The sequence below is a fragment of the Neofelis nebulosa genome, chromosome 3 (genome assembly GCF_028018385.1).
Source record: "Neofelis nebulosa isolate mNeoNeb1 chromosome 3, mNeoNeb1.pri, whole genome shotgun sequence".
Classification (NCBI taxonomy): Eukaryota; Metazoa; Chordata; class Mammalia; order Carnivora; family Felidae; genus Neofelis; species Neofelis nebulosa.
The window spans coordinates 152,622,455-152,645,183 of record NC_080784.1 but is presented as its reverse complement, the minus strand read 5'-3'; the positions used below and the strand labels follow the sequence as shown (position 1 = coordinate 152,645,183).

The window sequence follows — 22,729 nt, the reverse complement described above, 5'->3', positions numbered from 1 at the left end:
TGACAGACTTGCTGGATAAAGGATTCTCGGCTGCATATTTTTTCTATTGATCACATTGAAGATCTCTTGCCATTCCTTTCTTGCCTGCCAAGTTTCAGTAGACAGATCGGTCATGAGTCTTATAGGTCTCCCTTTATATGTTAGAGCATGTTTATCTCTAGCTACTTTCAGAATTTTCTCTTTTTCCTTGTATTTTGCCAGTTTCACTATGATATGTCATGCAGAAGATCGATTCAAGTTACGTCTGGAAGGAGTTCTCTGTGCCTCTTGGATTTCAATGCCTTTTTCCTTCCCCAGATCTAGGAAGTTCTCAGCTATTATTTCTTCAAGTACCCCTTCAGCACCTTTCCCCCTCTCTTCCTCCTCTGGAATACTAATTATGCGTGTATTATTTCTCTTTAGTGCATCACTTAGTTCTCTAATTTTCCCCTCATACTCCCGGTTATTTTTCTCTCTCTTTTTCTCAGCTTCCTCTTTTTCCATAATTTTATCTTCTAGTTCACCTATTCTCTCCTCTGCCTCTTCAATCCGAGCCGTGGTTGTCTCCATTTTATTTTGCAGCTCATTGATAGCCTTTTTTAGCTCCTCCTGGCTGTTCCTTAGTCCCTTGAAGTCTGTAGCAAGACATTCTCTGCTGTCCTTTATACTGTTTTCAAGCCCAGTGATTAATTTTATGACTATTATCCTAAATTCACTTTGTTATATTGTTTAAATCATTTTTGATCAGTTCATTAGCTGTTGTTATTTCCTGGACATTGTTTTGAGGGGAATTCTTCCGTTTCATCATTTTGGATAGTCCCAGGAGTGGTGCGGAACTGTGGGGCACTTCCCCTGTGCTGTCTTGAATAACTTGCGTTGGTGGGCGGGGCTGCAGTCAGACCTGATGTCTGCCCCCAGCCCACCACTGGAGCCACAGTCAGACTGGTGTGTAGCTTCTCTTCCCCTCTCCTAGGAGCGGGATTCACTGTGGGGTGGTGTGGCCTGTCTGGGCTACTTGCACACTGCCAGGCTTGTGGTGCTGGGCATCTGGCATATTAGCTGGGGTGGATTGGCAAGGTGCACAGGGCAGGCTCAGCTCACTTTTCCTTTGGAGATCTGCTTTGGTAGGGGCCTTGCGGCACTGGGAGGGAGTCAGACCTGCCGGAGGGATGGATCCGCAGAAGCACAGAGTTGGGTGTTTGTGCGGTGCAAGCAAGTTCCCTGGCAGGAACTGGTTCCCTTTGGGATTTTGGCTGGGGGATGGGTGAGGGAGATGGCGCTGGCGAGTGCCTGTGTTCCCCGCCAAGCTGGGCCCTGTTGTCAGGGGCTCAACAACTCTCCCTCCCATTGTCCTCCAGCCCTCCAGCTCTCTGAGCAGAGCTGTTAGCTTATAACCTTCCAGATGTCAAGTCCCGCTTGCTGTCCGAGCACACTCCATCTGGCCCCTCTGCTTTTGCGAGAGACTCGGGGGCTCTGCTTGGCTGGCGGGCCGCCCCTCTGCCCCGGCTCCCTACCGTCAATCCGTGTAGCGCGTACCGCCTCTCCGCCCTTCCTACCCTCTTCCATGGGTCTCTTGTCTGTGCTTGGCTCCGGAGACTCCATTCTGCTAGTCTTCTGGCGGTTTTCTGGGTTATTTAGGCAGGTGTAGGTGGAATCTAAGTGATCAGCAGGACACGTGGTGAGCCCAGAGTCCTTCTATGCCGCCATCTTCCCAGGATTCCCCCCCTCCCTGTTTTTATATTATTTTTGTTTCCCTTATGTCCATCTCTTTTGTCTCTTAAAGTCCTCATATGAGTGAAGTCATATGATTTGTCTTTCTCTGATTCACTTCATTTAGCATAATACCCTCCAGTTCCATCCATGTAGTTGCAAATGCCAAGATTTCATTCTTTTTGATTGCTAAGTAATACTCCACTGTATACATATACCACATCTTCATCTGTTCATCCATCAATGGACATTTGGGCTCTTTCCATACTCTGGCTTTTGTTGATAGTGCTGCTATAAACATGTCCCTTGAACACAGCACACCTGTAATCCGTGGATAAATATCTAGTAGTGCAATTGCTGGGTCTAGGGTAGTTCTATTATTAGTTTTTTGAGGAAACTCTATACTGTTTTCCAGAGTGGCTGCACCACCTTGCATTCCCACTTCTTTGAGTTTTAGAAGGAGAATTAAAGTAGTAGAGTGTAGGAGCACCTGGATGACTCAGTCGGTTGAGTGTCTGGCTTCAGCTCAGGTCATGATGTCACTGTTCGTGAGTTTGAGCCCCATGTTGGGCTCTGTGCTGAACAGCCCAGAGCCTGGAGCCTGCTTCAGATTCTGTGCCCCCCTCTGTCTCCACCCCACCCCTGCTTGTGCTCTGTCTGTCTTTCCAGAAATGAATAAACATAAGAAAAAAAAATTTTTTTAAAACATAGTAGAGTATAAGTGAAGTCCTATAATCTAGAAACCTGCTTAATTTTGGTTAGTCCAGTATTTCTCAAAGTTATTTTATTATGTAACACTAGGTTATGTAACACAAGTTATCCACACACAGAGGTAGGCCTTTGAATCATACTTTGAAAATATTGACCTTAAAGAAAAGTGGTGGGGGGCCTGGGTGACTTAGTCCTTTGAGTGTCTGACTCTTGATTTCAGCTCAAATCATGATTTCATGGTTCATGGGTTCCAGCTTTGCACTGGGCTCTGCGCTGACAGTGTGGAGCCTGCTTGGGATTCTCTCTCTCTCTCTCTCTCTCTCTGCCCCTCCCCTGCTGGCTCTCTTCTCTTACTATCTCTCAAACTTTAAAAAAAAATGCTGAGCTAACCATTTTATAGTACTTCTCTAATACTTAATGAAAACCAAGTTGAGGCTGCTTTTTAAAAAATTAATGCGTTTAAACAAATAAAAAAAGTTCACCCATTTCTCCCACTTTCCACCCGCTGCCTCTGGAAATCACTAATCTGTTTTCTGTATCTATTGAGTTTTTTTTTTTTTAATATGTATATTTTTGGATTCCACATATAGGAGATCACATGATCTGTTTTATTGTATTTCACTTACCATAATGCCTTCAAACTCCATCTAGATGGTTAAAAATGATAAAACTTCATTTCCATGGCTGAATAATATTCATTATATATATTTTGTGTGTGTGCGTGCGTGCATCTTCATCCATTCATCTACTGATCGACACCTCAGTTATCTCCACATTTTGGCATGTAAACAATGGTGCAATAAACATAGGGGTTCATATATCCTTTAAAATCAGACCAACACTAATTTGAAGTAAAATTACTAGTTTATGTGGTAGTTCTATTTTTTTTGAGACATCTCCATACTGTTTTCCTTATTGGATACACCAATTTACATTCCCACCAAAGGTACACAAGGGTTCTCTTTGCTCCACATCCTTGCCAACATTAGTTATTTCCAATATTTTGATTATAACCTCATACATATTAAAATGGCTACCTCATTGTGTTTTTGATGTGCATTTCCTTATCATTAGGGATGTTGAGCTCATTTTCATTGACCTGTAAGCTTTCTGTTATTCTTTCTATTCAGGTTCTCTGATCCCTTTTTAATTTGGTTTGTCTGCTTTCTTTCTCACTATTGATTTGTAAGAGTTTTATGTATTTCAGATATTAATTCCTTACCAGATTTTTCTCCTATTCAGTAGGTTGTCTTTTTATGGGTTCCTTTGCTGTGCAGAAGTTTCAATTTGATGTAGTTTCACTTCCTTATTTTTGTTCTTGCCATTCTTGCTCTGTCAGATTTTTAAAAAACAATCCTCAACAAGACCTCTGTCAAGGAGCTTACCACCTGTATTTTCTTAGCATCTATGTTTGTTTTAAATTCCTTTTGAGTTAACATCTGTGTATCGTATAAGCTAGTGGTACAGTTTTCTCAATATCATTATTGAAGAGATGGTCATTTCCTCATTATGTATTCTTAGTTTGTAAATTAATGAGCATGAACACATGGATCTATTTCTAGGACTCTCTATTCTGTTCCATTGATCTATGTGTCTGTAGTACCATATGCTTTAATTACTCTATCTTTGTAACATAAAGTCAAGAAGCACAATGGCTCCAGCTTTGTTCTTCTTCAAGATTGCTTTGGCTATTTGGGGTCTTTTATGGTTCTAATTTTAAGGATTCTATAATTAAGTATTGTTTGTTCTATTTCTCTAAAAAATTCTATTGGGATTGTGGTATAGATTGCATTGAATCTGTAGATTACTTTGGGTAGAATGAACATTTTAATAATTCTTTCAATCCATGAACATGGCATATATGTCCATGTATTTCTATCTTTAATTTCTTTCATCAATGTCCTATAGTTTTTAAAATACAGGTTTTCCATTTCCTTTGTTACATGTATCCCTAAGTATTTTATTTTTGTTTGAAACAGTTATAAATGAGTTTTCTTAATGTTCCTTTCTGATATTATCAGCATATAGAAATATAACAGATTTTTGTTTATTGATTCTTCAACTTTATTGAATTTGTTGGTTGGGGTTTTCTCTATATAATATTTTGTCTGCAAATAATGACAGTTCTACTTTTTCCTTTCCAATTGGATGCTTTTTCTTGCCTATTTGTCCTGGCTAGGACTTCCAATACTGTGTTTAACATAAGTGGGAAGATTGCGCCCTTGTCTAATTCCTGATCTTTTTAAATTTTTTTTTAATGTTTATTTATTTTTGACACAGAGAGAGACAGAGCATGAATGGGGGAAGGTCAGAGAGAGGGAGACACAGAATCTGAAACAGGCTCCAGGCTCTGAGCTGTCAGCACAGAGCCCAACGCGGGGCTCGAACTCACGGACCGTGAGATCATGACCCGAGCCGAAGTCGGCCACTTAACCGACTGAGCCACCCAGGTGCCCCTCTAATTCCTGATCTTAAAGGAAAAGCTTCCAGCTTCTCACCATTGAGTAAAATGTTAGGTATGGGCTTGTCATATATGATCTTTATTATGTTGAGATACATTTCCTTTATATCCACTTTATTGAGTTTATTATAGCTAAATGTTGAATTTTGTGAAATGCTTTTTCTCCACCTCTTGAAATTATAGAAATTTCTATAAAAAGAAATAAAGTTCATGTATTAAAACATCCCTATAGTTTCCCTTAGGTGTATATTCCTTGTTGAATCAAAGGAAGGAAGTTAAGAAATAAAAAGGGAAAAAAAAGGATGAAAAAGAGGAAAAATAAAAGAAGGAAAAAAAAAGACAAAGAAAAAGGAAAAACCATAAGTACCCTAAACTCTGAGGTCAAAGAGATCATGTCTACAAATTTAATTTGAGTCAGGTTCATTTTTTCACTATTCTTTAAAACTTATGTCAGTTGCAGAGCTCTTCCAAACAGTTGAGTCTAGCACAGAAAGGTCCTGAATAGAAAGGATCTGTGAGTCAGCAAGATGGCAGAAAAGGAAACTCCAGACACAACACATAAACAGCTACATATGCATCAATTCCCTCAGAGAAATCCAGAAACTAGTTGAGAGACTTTTATATGAGAAGGAGCTGAGCAAATACCCACATTAAATCAAGTAGGAAAAGCTGATACACATTAAAACCATATCCCCATCCCCTTGCCCATAGCACAGTGCCAGATAATCGGAAGGGAACTTTCAACGCCTACCTTCTCTCTCGTTTTGAGGAGCAACAAATAGAAGAGGGAACACTTCTAAGCTCAGTTCATGAGGTCAGCAACACCTTGACACCAAAGCCAGACAAAGCTATCACAAGAAAACCAGAGACTACCAAATCTAACATAGATACAAATGTCTCCCATAAAACACTAGCAAACACAACAGTACATTAAAAGAATTATACACCATGACCAAGCAGGATTTATCCCTCTGATACAAGGATGGTTCAGCATAGACAAAAATGTGACCTACCACATTAACAGGTAAAACAGATAAACAATATTAAGAATAAGAAAAAATGTACAATCATCTCAACAGAAAAATGCATTTGACAAAATTTAGCATCTTTTCATGAGGAAAAAAAATCTGAAACGAATGTACCTCACCCCAGTAAAGGCCAATGAATGTGAAGATATTCTGTGTTCCTCTTTTAAAAGAATATTGTTAAATCTGTGCTATAAAAAACTACTTACAGACTCAATATTATCCCTATCAAAATTCCAATGGCACTTTTCACAGTAACAAACAAAAAATCCTAAATTTCTTAAGGAACAATGGAAGACCTCAAAAACCTAAAGCATCTTAACCAAGAACAAAGCTGGAAGTATCACAGTTCTTGACTTCAAACTCTAGGAAAAGCTAGGGTAATAAAAAATAGTACTGTAGTCCATAAAAATAGATTTATAGACCAATGGAACAGAATACAGAGGCCATAAATAAAATCTTACATTTACAGTCAATTGATCTTAGGGTGCCAAGAACACACTATGGAGGCAAAGATTATCTCTTCAACAAGTGCTGAGAAAACTGGATATCTACATATCAAAGAAAACAGACCCTTATCTCACACCATATACAAAATTCAACTCAAAAAAATGGATTAGAGACAAATAGAAGACCTAAAACAATAAAATTCCTAGAAAGAAACCTAAGGAGAAAAGCTTCTTGACATTGGTCTTGGCAATACTTTTGAATGACATTAAGTGCACAGGCAACAAAAGCAAACCGAGATTGTATCAAAACCAAAGCTTCTGCAAAGCAAAGGGAACAATTGACAGACTGAAAAAGCAAACTACAGAATGAAGAAAATATCTGCAAACCATTTGTCTTAGAAAGAGTTAGCATCTGAAATATAAGCGATTCCTACAACTCAGTTAAAAAATCTGATTTAAAGGGGCATCTAGAGGCTCGGTTGTTTAAGCATCCAACTTTGGCTTAGGTCATGATCTCATGGTTTGTGAATTTGAACCCATCAGGCTCTCTGCTGTCAGCACAGACCCTGCTTCAGATCCTCCTCCCTCCCCTGATCCTTCTCTGCTTCCTCACGTGCTCTCTCTCTCAAAAACAAAAACTTTCAAAAAAATCTGATTTAAAAATGGGCAAAAGACTTGAATAGACATTTCTTAAAAGATACCACTAACCAATAGGTAGGCAAATGAAGAGATACAAAGACTGACAATATCAATAAGATATTTAAAGCATCATTGCTTATTTTTTAGCCAACCTAACTTTGGTACTCCACCTAAAAGTATAATTTAGAGCTATAGAAATACACTACTTTTATGTCAGGTGGCATACACAAATATAAATTCAAAATGGATGAAAGACCTGAGTGTGAGACAGGAAACCATCAAAACCCTAGAGGAGAAAGCAGGCAACAACCCCTTGACCTCAGTCACAGCAATTTCTTACTTGACACATCTCCAAAGGCAAGGGAATTAAAAGCAAAAATTAACTATGGGAACCTTATCAAGATAAAAACCTTCTGCACTATAAAGCAAATAATCAACAAAACCAAAAGGAAACTGACAGAATGGGAAACGACATTTGCAAATGACATATCGGATAAAGGGCTGGTATCCAAAACCTATCAAGAATTCACCAAACTCCACACCTGAAAAACAAATACTCCAGTGAAGAAATGGGCAGAAGACATAGACATTTTTCCAGAGAAGACATACAGATGGCCAACAGACACATGAAACAATGCTCAACATCACTCATCATCAGAAAAATACAAATACAAAATCAAAGCCACACTGAGATAGGACCTCACGCCGGTCAGAATGGCTAAAATAAAAAAAATCCGGAGACTATAGATGCTGGTAAGCATGTGGAGAAACGGAAACCCTCTTGCACTGTTGGTGGGAATGCCGACTGGTGCAGTCATTCTGGAAAACTGTGGAGGTTCCTCAAAAAATTAAAAACAGATCTACCCTATGACCCAGCAATAGCACTGGTAGGAATTTACCCAAGGGAAACAGGAGTGCTTATGCATAGGGGCACCTGTACCCCAATGTTTACAGCAGCACTTTCAACAATAGCCAAATTATGGCAAGAGCCTAAATGTCCATCAACTGATGAATGAATAGAGAAGATGTGAATAAAGAAGATACAATGGAATACTACTTGGCAAAGAGAAAGAATGAAATCTTGCCATTTTCAGCAACGTGGATGGAACTGGAAGGTATTATGCTAAGTGAAATAAGTCAGTTAGAGAAAGACAAATACCATATGTTTCACTCATGTGGATCTGGAGAAACTTAACAGAAGACCATGGGGGAGAGGGAGGGGAAAAAAGTTACAGAGAGGGAGGGAAGCAAACCATATGAGACTCTTAAATACTGAGAACAAACTGAGGGTTGATGGCAGGTGGGGGAGAGGGGAAAGTGGGTGAGGGGCATTGAGGAGGGCACCTGTTGGGAGGAACGCTGGGTGTTGTACGGAAGCCAGTTTGATAATAAATTACATTTTAAAAAATAAAAATAAATAAATAAATCTCAGGTAGCAAGAAGTAGCACTGACTGACTGCCCCACTGCACCCACCATGTGTTTTCTCATATGCCTCACTTCTCCCTAGGTTCCTCCTAGTCAGTAATTGAATATAGCTGGGCATATTAGTGTAGGGTCATTCCTACAGTAAGAGTGAATTGTACAGCGGGCAGCCTTGGTTCAAGGACTCCCCAGTGGCATTACCAAAACTGTCCTTGGAACAGGACCACAGTCTAACTCCCTATCCAACTAATCTTCCTTTCCACACTTTCTTCTCACATGTCAGGCACAAAATATGCTCTGAAGATTATCCTTGTGCATTTATCTTTCACAGAGGTTTCCTCCAACAGATCTTTTACATAACTATTGCTCTCTTAGCTCTGCTACTTCGAGTGCCCAGAATGGCACAATGTTAAGTTGTATTAAATTATTTCAGATCAAAAATAAAAGTTTTACCTCCTGTATTATGAAAAACTAACATTAGTAAATACCACTTAGTTACTATGCACTCAGCAGGCATTGTCTTATACAATTCTCATAGTTCTAAGATTATTAGCAACTCTTTTAGAGATATGAGAACAACTGTAGAACAGGTTATACTCCTCGCATGCTTAAAACAGGCAATCAAAGAGAGTTTAACAAAAGGACAATACACAAAGGTGTTGGCAGGTTAAAGAAAAACACCCCTTTCACACCTCCAAAAAAGGTGAGACATCCTAGAGCTAGAGACTATAAAAGACTCAGCAGCCCCCAGATCCAGACAGTGTCAGGGGAGGGGAAATACCTACATACCATGAGAGTTGTAACTGAGTGCAAAAAGGAAAAGGCCCCTGTGCAATAGGTGTTTATCCTTAGGTGGGAGGACACACAGTCATCAGGGAGAGAAATGGGATAACGGAACATAACTCTCTCCCTGACCCTCCTACCATTTCCTCTGTTAGTTGGCCCTAGCCAGAAACTGGAGGTCTACAGTCCATTTGATGTAGCCCATGTAGGTCAGCCTCCTGAGACACAGAGCAAGGGAAGAAGAATAAGAAACGACGTCTGGATGAGGATAAAAAATATATATATATATATTCAGGTTAGGAAGTTAGAGATTTATGGGACATACTGGCAATGTTACTTTAAGAGTCAGTATTAGAGGGGCACCTGGGTGGCTCAGTCGGTTAAGCAACTGACTTCAGCTCAGGTCATGATCTCGCGGTTTGTGAGTTCAAGCCCCGTGTTGGGCTCTGTGCTGACAGCTCAGAGCCTGAAACCTGCTTCAGATTCTGTGTCTCCCTCTCTCTCTGCCCTTCCCCTACTCATGTTCTGTCTCTCCTTCCTTCAAAAATAAATAAACATTAAAAAAAAAAAAGAGTCAATATTAGAAACTGAGCTCAGATTTGTCTGCTCCAAAGGTTGGTTTTTAGCATGTATTCTTCAGAGAAACTGAAGATTTTATCATACACACACACCCCTGTCTATCAATAGTTTTATCTCTATCAATAGCCCTATCTCCATCAACAGTTCCATGTAGAGATATATGTATATACACACAAACACACACACATACATATACATATGTGTGTATACATACACACATATATACATTCTCTCATAAAAGGAACACATATATAGTATAAGGAATTATAAGAAATATATATATATAGTATAAGGAATGACATAAGGAATATATATATGGAATTATATAAGGGATATATGTGTGTGTGTGTGTACACACACAGTATGAGGAATTATAAGGAATATGTATGTATAGTATAAGGAATATATATAATTTTAAGGGATTGGCTCATATACTTATGGAGGCTACAAAGTCCCATGATCCACTGTCTTTACATTGGAGACCCAGGAGAGTTGGTGGTATAGTTTGAAGGTCTGAGAACCAGAAGCGTGGAAGGCAGGAAAAGATCAAGGTCTCTCTCAGCTCAGTAGACAGGCAGAGATAATTCAGTCTTCCTCTTTCATTTCATTCTATCCAGGTGCTGAAGGATTACATGGTGCACATCCACAGTGGGGAGGGCCATGTGTTTTATTCAATCCACCAATTCAAATGCTAATCTCTTCCAGAAACACCCTCACAGATGCACTGAGAAATTACGTTTAACTAGCTGTCCGGACATCCTATGGCCCACTATCAAGTTGGCACATAAAATTAATGATCACAAAGCACCATGCAATCATATCTTCCTCAAAGGGAGATGGTGTTATGATATAGTGTTCCATTGATTATTTCTAAAGAAATGAAGCCACTATTAAAGAGAAAATGGAAACATTCCATTGTTTTAATCTGGTCAATGTTGATGAAATTGTGATTTCGGTAATAATTTCTAAGGCACACATCTGTTACAACCATTGGGTAAAGATCATCTTGGAGACCCTTTCCTAATGTGGATTGCAGAGGATATGGTACTATGTTATTCACCCACAAAATTGACCATATTAAGGTATTTAGTTGGAGTTGTGAATATTAGCTGCCTTACCCCTTTTCACATAGTATAAGTACGAGAGCCATTCAATAGCTTGAGCAAAGTAAGATGAAAACAGGAAATAACTCCTTGCTTTCAACTGATTGCAGAAAAGAGAAAAGGTCAGGATTGGCAAAGGACTGAGAAGAGACCAACTCGAGTCGCAGAGAGTAAAACACAGTGCTGAAAACTTCGACATCTCCGACACCAGTCACTGAAAATATTTTAGCAGTGCAAGGTCATCTTTAACTGGCAATGACATAACTGAAATTGATCCCTTAGCTAAGGGAAGCAATGATGCCACTAATATGACCCTCAGCACTCATTTTCAGGTCTCAAAGGAAAAAGCACTAGGAAGCTAGAATTCAAATTTATTTCACAATAAAATTAAATTTTGTTTCCTAACATGAGTTTTTATTCTAATTTAACCAGTTGAAATTCTTCTTTGAGATACTCAATTAGTAAAAGTTTTAAGATAAGAAATTCAAGTAGGAAGGGGGTGCCTGGGTGGCTCAGTCAGTTAAATGTCTGGCTCTTGGTTTGGGCTCGGGTCATGATCTCACAGTTTCGTGAGTTCCAGCCCCACATCAGGCTCTGCGCAGCAGGTGCAGAGCCTGCTTGGGATTCTCTCTCCCTCCTTCCCTCTTTCTCTCTGCCTCCCCCCTACTTGCAGTGTCTCTCTCTCAAAATAAATAAATAAAACTTAAAAAATATTTCAAGTGGGAAATCTACATTCATCAAAAATATGGAACCCAGGTATTTCTCCAAATAGGGTCTTCCCCCAGAATAAAGCCAGGACTGTCTATTTATTTTTAATTTACAAGTTGAGAGAAGGAAGTACACTAGAAATAGGCAAGATGTAACTTGACTCTGAGACAGTTACAATTCTAATAAGGAGACTCGCAAAGACTTAACTGTACCACTTCTGAAAAGGAAAAAAATATCAGAGGTTTGGAATATTCTTGTAGCAAGCTCACAGCCCCATGTGTCCTCTTTAGTTATATGTCAAGCACTCGCATATTATTCTGAGAAAACACACATTAGTAGTGCAGATTGTGTGTTTAGGCTTACTGAGTGAAGATAAGCATTACTTCCTCAGACAAGTCTGTCTGCATTCAAACTCTTATGTAGGAACTTAGCAATCATCTAGGTAAAAGGAGACTGAGACTTGGATCCTGGTCTTTAAAGTTCCAGACATGTCAGGTGGACTAGGGAGGCCCACGGTTCTGATACCTGAGAAGAAGAATCAGACTTTGAGAAGGAAGAAGACAGAGGTCTGGGGAAAACTGAACATGCATGTGAATGTAAACTGTAGTGTTAGACAGTTTTGCAGTAAATACTGATCTTGACATGGAGCCAAACTATGCCATCAGGAACCAAGGCATTAGGACCAACAGAATAAGTGACCCAGTAAGGACCCAAGGAATTCAGCATGGCTCTCAGGGTCACCACAACTTCTGCACGCATCACAAGGAAGCCTTACTATCAACACTGAAACACTGGGGCCACGGGAAGACTCAGCCTTAAGGAATGACATGCCAGGGCTCCATCTTGCTTCACAGTGAACGAATGAGCCTAATAAACAACCAAGTCATGAAAAAAAAATGTTAATCCCCTGAAATTAAGAAGAAATATTGAAGAAAATAAAGACAGCCAGAAGGTGGTAAGTTATAGAAGGAATTTTGAAGTACAAATGTGGTAGGAATTTCTCTAAGACACTCTTGTCTGAAGTTGGTTTATGTTTGTCCCCTTCTTCTGTCATGTATGGTTTATTTCATGATTAATATTACCTTGATGGAAATTATGAACATTTAAGTGTCATCCACTCACCCACACTTTAATCTAAACACGCTACTGCCTCATTTTACTGATTTGCCATTTCTTTCATTCATCCACCCTTATTACCACGGCAAGGATTCCCTATCATAACAAACCGAATCAAGGTTTATGAAGTCAGATTTTTCATAGCTTCTAGCACACGCTTTGCAAACATGGACATGTAGATACCTGCTGGGTTGTAAATTCCTTATTTAGTAGTTCCAACATTAGATTTTACATTGAGAGTTCTAGAATTTGGAGTATTGGTAATTCTGATAGTCTATGTTCAGTGTCTCAATGGCTCAACCCCTAAAATGAAAGAAATATTTCCCATTTCCATTTTCCATCCTCATGAGTATGTTTTTAGAACTAATGAGATAATATTTATAATCCTAGGGAGTAGATAGCTTTCTTTCTCAAGACGTTAGTGTGCAATTTAGTGCTTATGAAGAAGCAATTTACTGAATGGCACCCTAGTGGTATAAGAAATATTTCAAGGACTATTCTATTTTAAGTGAAAAATTGGTAGATTCTGTATAGCAGAACTTGACAATACTTATAGTTTAAAAAGTTTTAAGTGAGAAAAAAGCTAATCAGTATGCCTTCTCTGAAATATATTTCTTGAATTTATACTTTGTTTTCTTCTCTTTTAAAGATAAGTATTTTCTTATACTTCATTTATAACGTCTCCTTTACTTTATATATTTTATTATTATCTGGTGAAAAATGTTAACTTTTAAGTTTATATTTAACTCATTCTTACTGTTTTACTATCTTATTGCTTCAATCTCATCCATTTACCATTTCTTTCAGATACCCGCCATTACAATAAAATGTAAACATGTGCTTAGTCATTTAAAAAAAAAAAATCAATGTGGGGGAAAAAAGTAAATATTTTAAATATAGAAGCAGGACTTGAACTCCCCCTATATATTGATAATGTCTGAAAACCAGGAACATTTCATTTCTCAGTGAGCATAATAATTTTCATATGCCTGTGCCACAGGTACCCTGGGACACTTAATGTTTATATCGTGATTGTTTTATTATAGGCAATCTCCTTAAAACTGGTTTTACTTTAAAGTTCTTTGTGTACATACCCAGTTAATTTTCAGATTTGACTTTAAGAAAAAATAGCAAAAGAAAAATATCTAAGTATTTTTATAAACTGAATTGTAACGAGAAAAAGAACTCTACCAGTCTCAGTGAATGGTGACAAGTGAATAGGTTTTTGTCCATGGTTCATAAAACTCTGAAGTCAGGGGCACCTGGGGAGTTCAGGTGGTTAAGTGTATGACTCTTGATTTGGGCTCAGATCATGATCTCACATTTCATGGATTTGAGCCTCATATCCAGCTCGTGCTAACAGTGCAGAGCCTGCTTGGGATTCTCTTTCTCCCCCTCTCTCTCTGCCCCTCCCACACATGCACTCTCTCACTCTCAAAATAAGTGAACTTTAAAAAGTAAAAAAGAATTTTAAAAAACCTCTGAAGTCCTTTTTAATGAATAAAATATACCATAACAGTTACTGGAAGAGTAACTATTACATGGAATTTGGGAACAAGAAAGCAAAGGTCTTTTCTGAAAGCAAGGAAATAAAAAATGGAATGTATATAGTATTTCTTTAAAAAAAGTCATTAGCAATGCCAAACTACCTATTAATATGGTAAAAACAAATTTCTCTTAGTAGACATATGTACACAATTTGAAAGTTATTTAAATAGAGAAGTTGAGAAACCACCAAGTTATCTTGAACCATCACACAAAAGCACTATAGATCTGCCTCAAAGTTGTTAAGTTTTTGGACCTGTAAACTTTACCTGTATTTACTAAAGACACACACACACTCACATCAGTCTGTCACACTGGGATAAGAACTTCTATTTTCAAAGTTAATCTGGACAGACAGAAAGAATTTTTGTGATTTTCTTTTTCTTCTAAGCTTAATTTGAAAAGATCCTCTAGTGGCGCCTGGGTGGTTCAGCCAGTGGAGCTTCCAACTTTGACTCAGGTCATGATCTTGCGGGTGGTGAGTTCGAGACCACGTTGGGCTCTGTACTGACAGCTCAGAGTCTGAAGCCTGCTTCTGATTCTGTCTGCCTCTCTCTCTCTGCCCCTCCCCTGCTCAACGTCTGTCTCTGTCTCTGACTCTCTCTCAAAAAATAAACGTTAATTTGGGGCACCTGGGTGGCTCAGTCGGTTAAGCGTCCGACTTCAGCTCAGGTCACTATCTCACGTCCCTGAGTTGGAGCCCCGCGTCGGGCTCTGGGCTGACAGAGCCTGGAGCCTGTTTCAGATTCTGTGTCTCCCTCTCTCTCTGACCCTCCCCCATTCACGCCCTGTCTCTCTCTCAAAAATAAACATTAAGGGGTGCCCGGGTGGCTCAGTAGGCTAAGTGTCTGACTTCAGCTCATGAGCTCATGATCTCATAGTCTGAGTTCGAGCCCCGCATTGGGCTCTGTGCTGACAGCTCAGAGCCTTGAGCCTGCTTCAGATTCTGTGTCTCCCTCTCTCTCTGCCCCTCCCCTGTTCATGCTCTGTCTCTCTCTGTCTCAAAAATAAATAAACGTTAAAAAAAATTTATAAAAAAAAGAAAATAAACGTTAAATTTTTTTAACTTAAAACAACATACATCTAAGGTATCAATGGCTTAAATTTTACCTGTAAAATATTTCCATGTTGTCAAAAGTTTTAACTCTGTTTTTGCAAACTATGTGTACGATTTAAGTATCTTATTTGGGTAAAAAGGAAATGTTTGTTGTTGTTGTTGTTGTTAGAGGAATATGGTTGTCACTACTGTCATTCACATGACTTGTTTTTTCTTCATTCTAGAAATACATTGGATTGCTTTTTTCAAGAGAGTTCCCACGTAGTTGAGCAGGGCTACGTAATTCTAGGCAATGCATTATAAACTACCTGCAGTCCAAAATATACAATGCTGAGGTGAGATGCTTCAGAGTTCTCTTCTCCCTTTGCCAAGTTCAATGGTCAAGAAGGTAGGTCCTGGGGTAGGCTGCTTCAAGAGTGAGGATGATGATGGGGCGCCTGGGTGGCGCAGTCGGTTAGGCGTCCGACTTCAACCAGGTCACGATCTCGCGGTCCGTGAGTTCGAGCCCCGCGTCAGGCTCTGGGCTGATGGCTCGGAGCCTGGAGCCTGTTTCCGATTCTGTGTCTCCCTCTCTCTCTGCCCCTCCCCCGTTCATGCTCTGTCTCTCTCTGTCCCAAAAATAAATAAAAAACGTTGAAAAAAAAAAAAAAATTTAAAAAAAGAGTGAGGATGATGTCTGTCTGGAGGCAGAGCTCTCATTTGATCCACACAGGAATGATAGCGTAAGTAAAAAATAAAGCTTTAGCTTTAAGCTATTGATTGGGGATTATCTGTTACTATAGCATGCACCTGCTTGGGATTCTCTCTCTGCCCCTCCCCAGATTGTGTGTGGTCTCTGTCATGGTGGGTCTCTGGCAGAATCTCAGAGATTCACGGTGTTCACTTGTTTGTGAATTTTTCTCTTAAGTATAGTTTCACTGACCAGTGGCTTAATTCAACAGCAAAATGAAATTCTAGGATATCAAGTCAGAGATAAAGCAGAAACTATTCGATTTCTTTAAGGCTGACGTAATGCCTTATTTTTTCTCTAGCATCCACAAATGCCTTCTAAAAGTAGTATTTAAAAAGTATTTAAAAAGTATTAAATGAATGGATGAAAGCATAATTTTTCCTTCAAGGCTCCCGCTGTTTCCCTAAAGTCACAAAAATGGATGGATTTTAACAAATATTCCTTAACTCTGAATAGTGCTAATTAATATGCCTAGATTAAAAATAGTAAACATGGGCTCAATTTCAAATAAGCCAAATTAACTTTATACAAAGTGTTTCAACACTTCACATATTGTATGAGCAATATGGGCCTGGATGATGTTTCCACGTAGATTTTTAGGTCAGTTAAATAAGAGGGACTTAACAGCTTTGAATGGTTGTGAGACTTACATGCCCACTGTCTGGCAGAGATCTTAATACTGTATTCTTCTCCTATCGAGATAACCTCTATCCATAGAAGGAGAAAAGCAGAGTGGTTAAGACTTCAGGGTCTGAACTCATTGCTCAGATGTTTCCGCTCTTCCGGTAAATTAACCTGCCAAACATCAGTTTCCCCATGTATATGATGTGTATGGTGGTAGCTCTGGTCCCATAAATTTCTTGAGAAGATAAAGTAATATCTAAATATCAAAATATAAAGTATTTTGTCTCACCCATGAAGTCCGGAAAACTTAACTGGAAGCTATCCATCTGCTGTATTTAAAACCGCAGAATTAGATTATACATCTCTTAATAATTAAAAGATAGGCTTTGCTTCTTTTAGAACATAACGTTCCAGTTTGACACGCAGTTCTTTTTCACTCAGTTCAGTTTCCCTACCTCTGTATCTGTAGTTTTCCCCATCTCTGTTCTCTAAGCATTTCCCCTCTTTTTCTCAATCTTTCAGGGTCAGAACATTTCATCAATGTGTATTTTTATTCATTCATTTATTCTTCTAACCAACTTTCCTCCAAAATGGTTTTATAACATTTAATCGTTAAAACACAATAAAATAATTGTCTGGATATAAACTTATCAAAAATACTTGAAATGTGCAAATCAGAGCTATGATTTTTAAGATGATTTTTTTTTTCTCTTTGATTCTGGTAACAAGGAAGTCAGTTACTGACTCTTTCCTCATTGGAAGTTTCTTTCCTTTTTAAAAAATCTAAGCAAGGAGGAAGTGAGCCCAAATAATACAATATAAAGAATAAAACTAGGGCACACTCTGTACAGACAGGACACTCCATAAAGAGAAAAGGGATTCTTCTAACACTAATGCATATTGGAAAGAAAAGGACTCCATTTTTCAGGACTCTGTTTTATATTCTACATGAATGTGTACATGGCTTTCAGAGGACAAGGACTGTGTCTACTTGATTTTTTTCCCCCAAAGTAGGGAGAAAACCTTAATTCATTTAGTAGGTAAATAGCTGCTGCTGATAGCCTCATGCAGTTTGCTAAATTATCTGAGGAGCTTAGCAGTAATTCTGGTTGCAGCTTGTATCTTTCTCACTTCTGCTAGTCCAGGCTCTGCATTCATGCTCTGTAACTACAAACAATTCTGTGATAAGTGATCTTAAAGGTATAGTAGATGTTGCCCTCTAGTGATTCATATGAACATTGGAAAAGTCACATCGACTTTCTCAGCTATTCCGGACTGTGTAGAAACTTCTTTGATCATGTGGAAGCTATCTACTACTATTTCCTAAGTCCTTTAGAGCTTCAGTTTTTACACTTTATTACATAAGTCCAAATTCAATTCAATTCAATTCTCTATTCTTCATTTTTAAGAGAAAAATAAATATTTCTTTCACTTACTTTTTTTTAATGTTTATTTTTGAGAGAAAGAGAGAGAGAGAGAGCAAATGGGTGACGGGCAGAGAGAGAGGGAGACACAGAATCTGAAGCAGGCTCCAGGCTCTGAGTTGTCAGCACAGAGCCTGGTGCAGGGCTCAAACTCATGAACCATGAGATCATGACCTGAGCTGAAGTCCGGTGCTTAATCAACTAAGCCACCCAGGTGCCCCTCACTTCTACCTACATTTATGTGGCATGCTTTTAACTAGAGACCTCTTTAACCTAAATTCATAATCTATTGGAATGTAATCACTTCTCTTACTTCAGTATTTCCTAAGAATAAGGATAAATAAATTGAGTATGTCATGAAAAAGTCTAAAGCAATGTATATAGGTATATATGTACTAACTCTGTTGTAAAATTACATGGGATGCTTGTTTAGAATAGATTTTTTTCCCCTAAAATACAGATGATTTATCCCCAAATCTGAATCAGAATATCAGAGAATGGTGCCAAGGAAGCTGCATTTTTGATTTCCAAGTGATTCTTAATCCATTTGAAATACTGCTATGATCTGAACCCTTGAGATCCCATCCCCCGAAATTTCAAGTTTCCTTTTGCCAGATTAATCTTTCCTATCACAGTTTCCCCTTTACGGTTACTAAGCAAAACTACTTGTAACATTTTATCTCCTTTCACGATTTTTCTTAGGCAACATTGTCTCTTATGATTTTATCTTAACTTGATTTTAAGTAACACTTTTGGCTCAACTATTAAAATTCTCCTCGGAGTAAGTTTTTTTTAAATTTTGTTTGACAGACCGAGAGAGAGACAGACAGACCGAGAGACAGACAGACCGAGAGACCGAGAGACCGAGAGACAGACAGACAGACAGGCAGACCGAGAGACAGACAGACAGACAGGCAGACCGAGAGACAGACAGGCAGACCGAGAGACAGACAGGCAGACCGAGAGACAGACAGACAGACCGAGAGACAGACAGACCGAGAGACAGACAGACCGAGAGACAGACAGACAGACCGAGAGACAGACAGACAGACCGAGAGACCGACAGACCGAGAGACAGACAGACAGACAGACCGAGAGACAGACAGACAGACAGACAGACCGAGAGACAGACAGACAGACAGACAGACCGAGAAACAGACAGACAGACAGACAGACCGAGAGACAGACAGACAGACAGACCGAGAGACAGACAGACAGACAGACCGAGAGACCGACAGACCGAGAGACCGACAGACCGAGAGACCGACAGACCGAGAGACCGACAGACCGACCGACCGAGAGACCGACCGACCGACCGAGAGACCGACAGACCGAGAGACAGACAGACCGACCGAGAGACAGACAGACAGACCGACCGAGAGACAGACAGACAGACCGACAGACCGACCGAGAGACAGACAGACAGACCGACAGACCGACCGAGAGACAGACAGACAGACCGACAGACCGACCGAGAGACAGACAGACAGACCGACAGACCGACCGAGAGACAGACAGACAGACCGACAGACCGACCGAGAGACAGACAGACAGACCGAGAGACAGACCGAGAGACAGACAGACAGACCGAGAGACAGACCGAGAGACAGACAGACAGACCGAGAGACAGACCGAGAGACAGACCGAGAGACAGACCGAGAGACCCCGAGACAGACAGACAGAGAGACCCCGAGACAGACAGACAGAGAGACCCCGAGACAGACAGAGAGACCGAGACAGACAGAGAGAGAGACCCCGAGACAGACAGACCCCAAGACAGACAGAGAGAGAGACCCCGAGAGAGAGAGAGACCCCGAGAGACCCCGAGAGAGAGAGAGAGAGAGAGAGAGAGAGACCCCGAGAGAGAGACACCTCAGAGACCCCGAGACCGAGACCTAGAGAGACAGAGACCCCGAGACCGAGACCTAGAGAGACCGAGACCCCGGCACAGAGAGAGACCGAGACCCCGGCACAGAGAGAGACCCCGAGACCCCGAAACAAAGAGAGACCCCGAGACAGAGACCCCGAAACAAAGAGAGACCCCGAGACAGAGACCCCGAGACAGAGACCCCGAGACAGAGAGACCCCAGAGACCCCAGAGACCCCAGAGACCCCCAGAGACCCCAGAGACCCCCAGAGACCCCAGAGACCCCAGAGACCCCCAGAGACCCCCAGAGACCCCCGAGCCCCAGAGACCCCCAGAGACCCCAGAGACCCCAGAGACCCCCAGAGACCCCCGAGCCCCAGAGACCCCCGAGCCCCAGAGACCCCCAGAGACCCCCAGAGACCCCAGAGACCCCCAGAGACCCCAGAGACCCCAGAGACCCCCAGAGACCCCCAGAGACCCCCAGAGACCCCCAGAGAGGCCGAGCCCCAGAGACCCCCGAGAGGCCGAGCCCCAGAGACCCCCGAGAGGCCGAGCCCCAGAGACCCCCGAGAGGCCGAGCCCCAGAGACCCCCGAGAGGCCGAGCCCCAGAGACCCCCGAGAGGCCGAGCCCCAGAGACCCCCGAGAGGCCGAGCCCCAGAGACCCCCGAGAGGCCGAGCCCCAGAGACCCCCGAGAGGCCGAGCCCCAGAGACCCCCGAGAGGCCGAGCCCCAGAGACCCCCGAGAGGCCGAGCCCCAGAGACCCCCGAGAGGCCGAGCCCCAGAGACCCCCGAGAGGCCGAGCCCCAGAGACTCTCTTCACACTGAGCTTGGAGCCTGACACATGGCTCAATCCCCTGACTCTGGGATCAGGACCTGAACTGAAATCAAGAGTCCCATGCTCAACCAACTGAGCCACCAGGTGCCCTGAGAGTACTTTGACTTCTGAAGAAATGGGAAGGCTTCCTAATTTACAGTAATGTTATAGCTACTAGTATTTACCTTTACAAATATTAAGTAGTGAGCATGTTTCAATTTACAATTTATTTAAAGCATTTAGTGCATGTTTACAATTATTTTCACACTGGCTTCTTTAACTGCTCCAACAGTGTTGTTAGATACCATCTCTCTTCCTAGTTATAGAAGAAGAACCCAGAGAGGAAAGTTCAGGTGATTTGACTCAGCAACTGAGTGAATATAAAAGGAGAACTAGAATTCAAATGTTCTTTCTACTACACTGTACTAAGGCAATATCGGAAAAGAAAAAAGTAAAGTTGTGACTATTCCTTGGGTTGGCACTGAAGTAATGAAAGATGTGAAATATTTCAGAGTAGATTTTCACTTTTAATAATATAATTATTTCACCATCTTATTTTTTATTGTTAAATTGTGTTTGAAACATTGGTAAAATTGCTTACCTAGAAAAATCAGAGATCAAAAAACCAGACTGCCACTTAAAATTACAAATAAGGGGTGCCTGGATGGCGCAGTCGGTTAAGCATCCGACTTCAGCCAGGTCACGATCTCGCGGCCCGTGAGTTCGAGCCCCGCGTCAGGCTCTGGGCTGATGGCTCGGAGCCTGGAGCCTGTTTCCGATTCTGTGTCTCCCTCTCTCTCTGCCCCTCCCCCGTTCATGCTCTGTCTCTCTCTGTCCCAAAAATAAATAAAAAAAAAAAAAAAAAAAAAAAAAAAAACGTTGAAAAAAAAATTTAAAAAAAAAAAAAAAAAATTACAAATAAAATCTCTTAAATAGCTAAGAGCTTGACTGATACTGGAGCCAGGATCAAATACTGTATTTTCAAGTTGTTAAACTAAAAAGAAACTCTACTTCCCATGGCATTTTTATCACTGTTCTTCTCTGTTTTAAAAATATCTTCTATTTTAGAATAACTTTTCAAATCCCGGATCTCCACATACTAAGAAGAAACATTTTAAAAGTGAATCTAAAATTTAACTTGAAATTCCCATCCTGTCCATGGGGACTTGGAAACTATTTAAGAAACATTGTGAGTGAATGACCTGGCATTTCATCTCAAAAAGGAGGATTCCATCTACTGATGCCAAAACAAGCCACTTAGCCCATTCTAAAGCAATCAAATTCAATTCCATGAAATCCAAATTATTTAATTGGCTAATTTCAGTAAAGTTTTTTTTTTAATTTTTTATGTTTATTTATTTTTGAAAGAGAAAGAGACAGAGTGCAAGGGGGGAGGGGAAGAGAGAGAGGGAAACACAGAATCTGAAGCAGGCTCCAGGCTCCACGCTATCAGCACAGAGCCCTACGCGGGGCTGGAACTCAAGAACCACAAGACCATGCCATGAGCCAAAGGTGGGTACTTAACCAACTGAGCCACCCAGGCAACCCTAAAGTTTTTTTTTGTTTTTTTTTGTTTTTTTTTTTTTACACTTTGCTCGTGTTAAAAAAAGTCAAAACAACTAGCAAAACCCTCATTACAGACACCAGCAAACTTCTCTTCCCCACCTCCACACTCCCTATAAGGTTAGGCCCTTTTCTACAGCTCTCTTTCACTCACATTGCAATCATTACTTATTTAGTACCCGCTAGGCATGAGACAAATTCACATCACTTTGTAGCAAATATTATAGTAATAACTCCTACTGGCCTCACGTCCTCCAAAAGCTTTCAACCTAGAATAAGAAATTACAAAGTAAAGAGGGAGAAGAAGGGAGGGACCAAGAAACAGAGAAAAGGAGAAAACAAAAAACAGAAAACGTCTTCATTCATTCTAGGAGGCCAGCATTACCCTGATAACCAAACCAGATAAGCACTCCACT

General features: G+C 40.6%; 1 protein-coding gene across 1 annotated transcript; it reads left to right on the top strand.

Moving 5' to 3' along the window:
* Positions 1-9,001: 9,001 nt before the first annotated feature.
* LOC131508071 (proteoglycan 4-like) lies at positions 9,002-20,774 on the top strand. Its single transcript, XM_058723337.1, has 3 exons — positions 9,002-9,100; positions 10,973-11,072; positions 19,966-20,774. The coding sequence occupies exons 1-3, from the start codon at positions 9,002-9,004 to the stop codon at positions 20,772-20,774; spliced, it is 1,008 nt and encodes a 335-aa protein (XP_058579320.1).
* The last annotated feature ends 1,955 nt before the right edge of the window (positions 20,775-22,729 follow it).

Bases quoted from the DNA above. Each gene is read 5' to 3' on its own strand.
- LOC131508071 (XM_058723337.1), top strand. From the start codon at position 9,002: ATGCTTAAAACAGGCAATCAAAGAGAGTTTAACAAAAGGACAATACAC. The intron at 9,101-10,972 runs GTGAGACATCCT...AACTGATTGCAG, and splicing joins CTTTCACACCTCCAAAAAAG to AAAAGAGAAAAGGTCAGGAT. The intron at 11,073-19,965 runs GTCACTGAAAAT...ACCGAGACCTAG, and splicing joins CTTCGACATCTCCGACACCA to AGAGACAGAGACCCCGAGAC.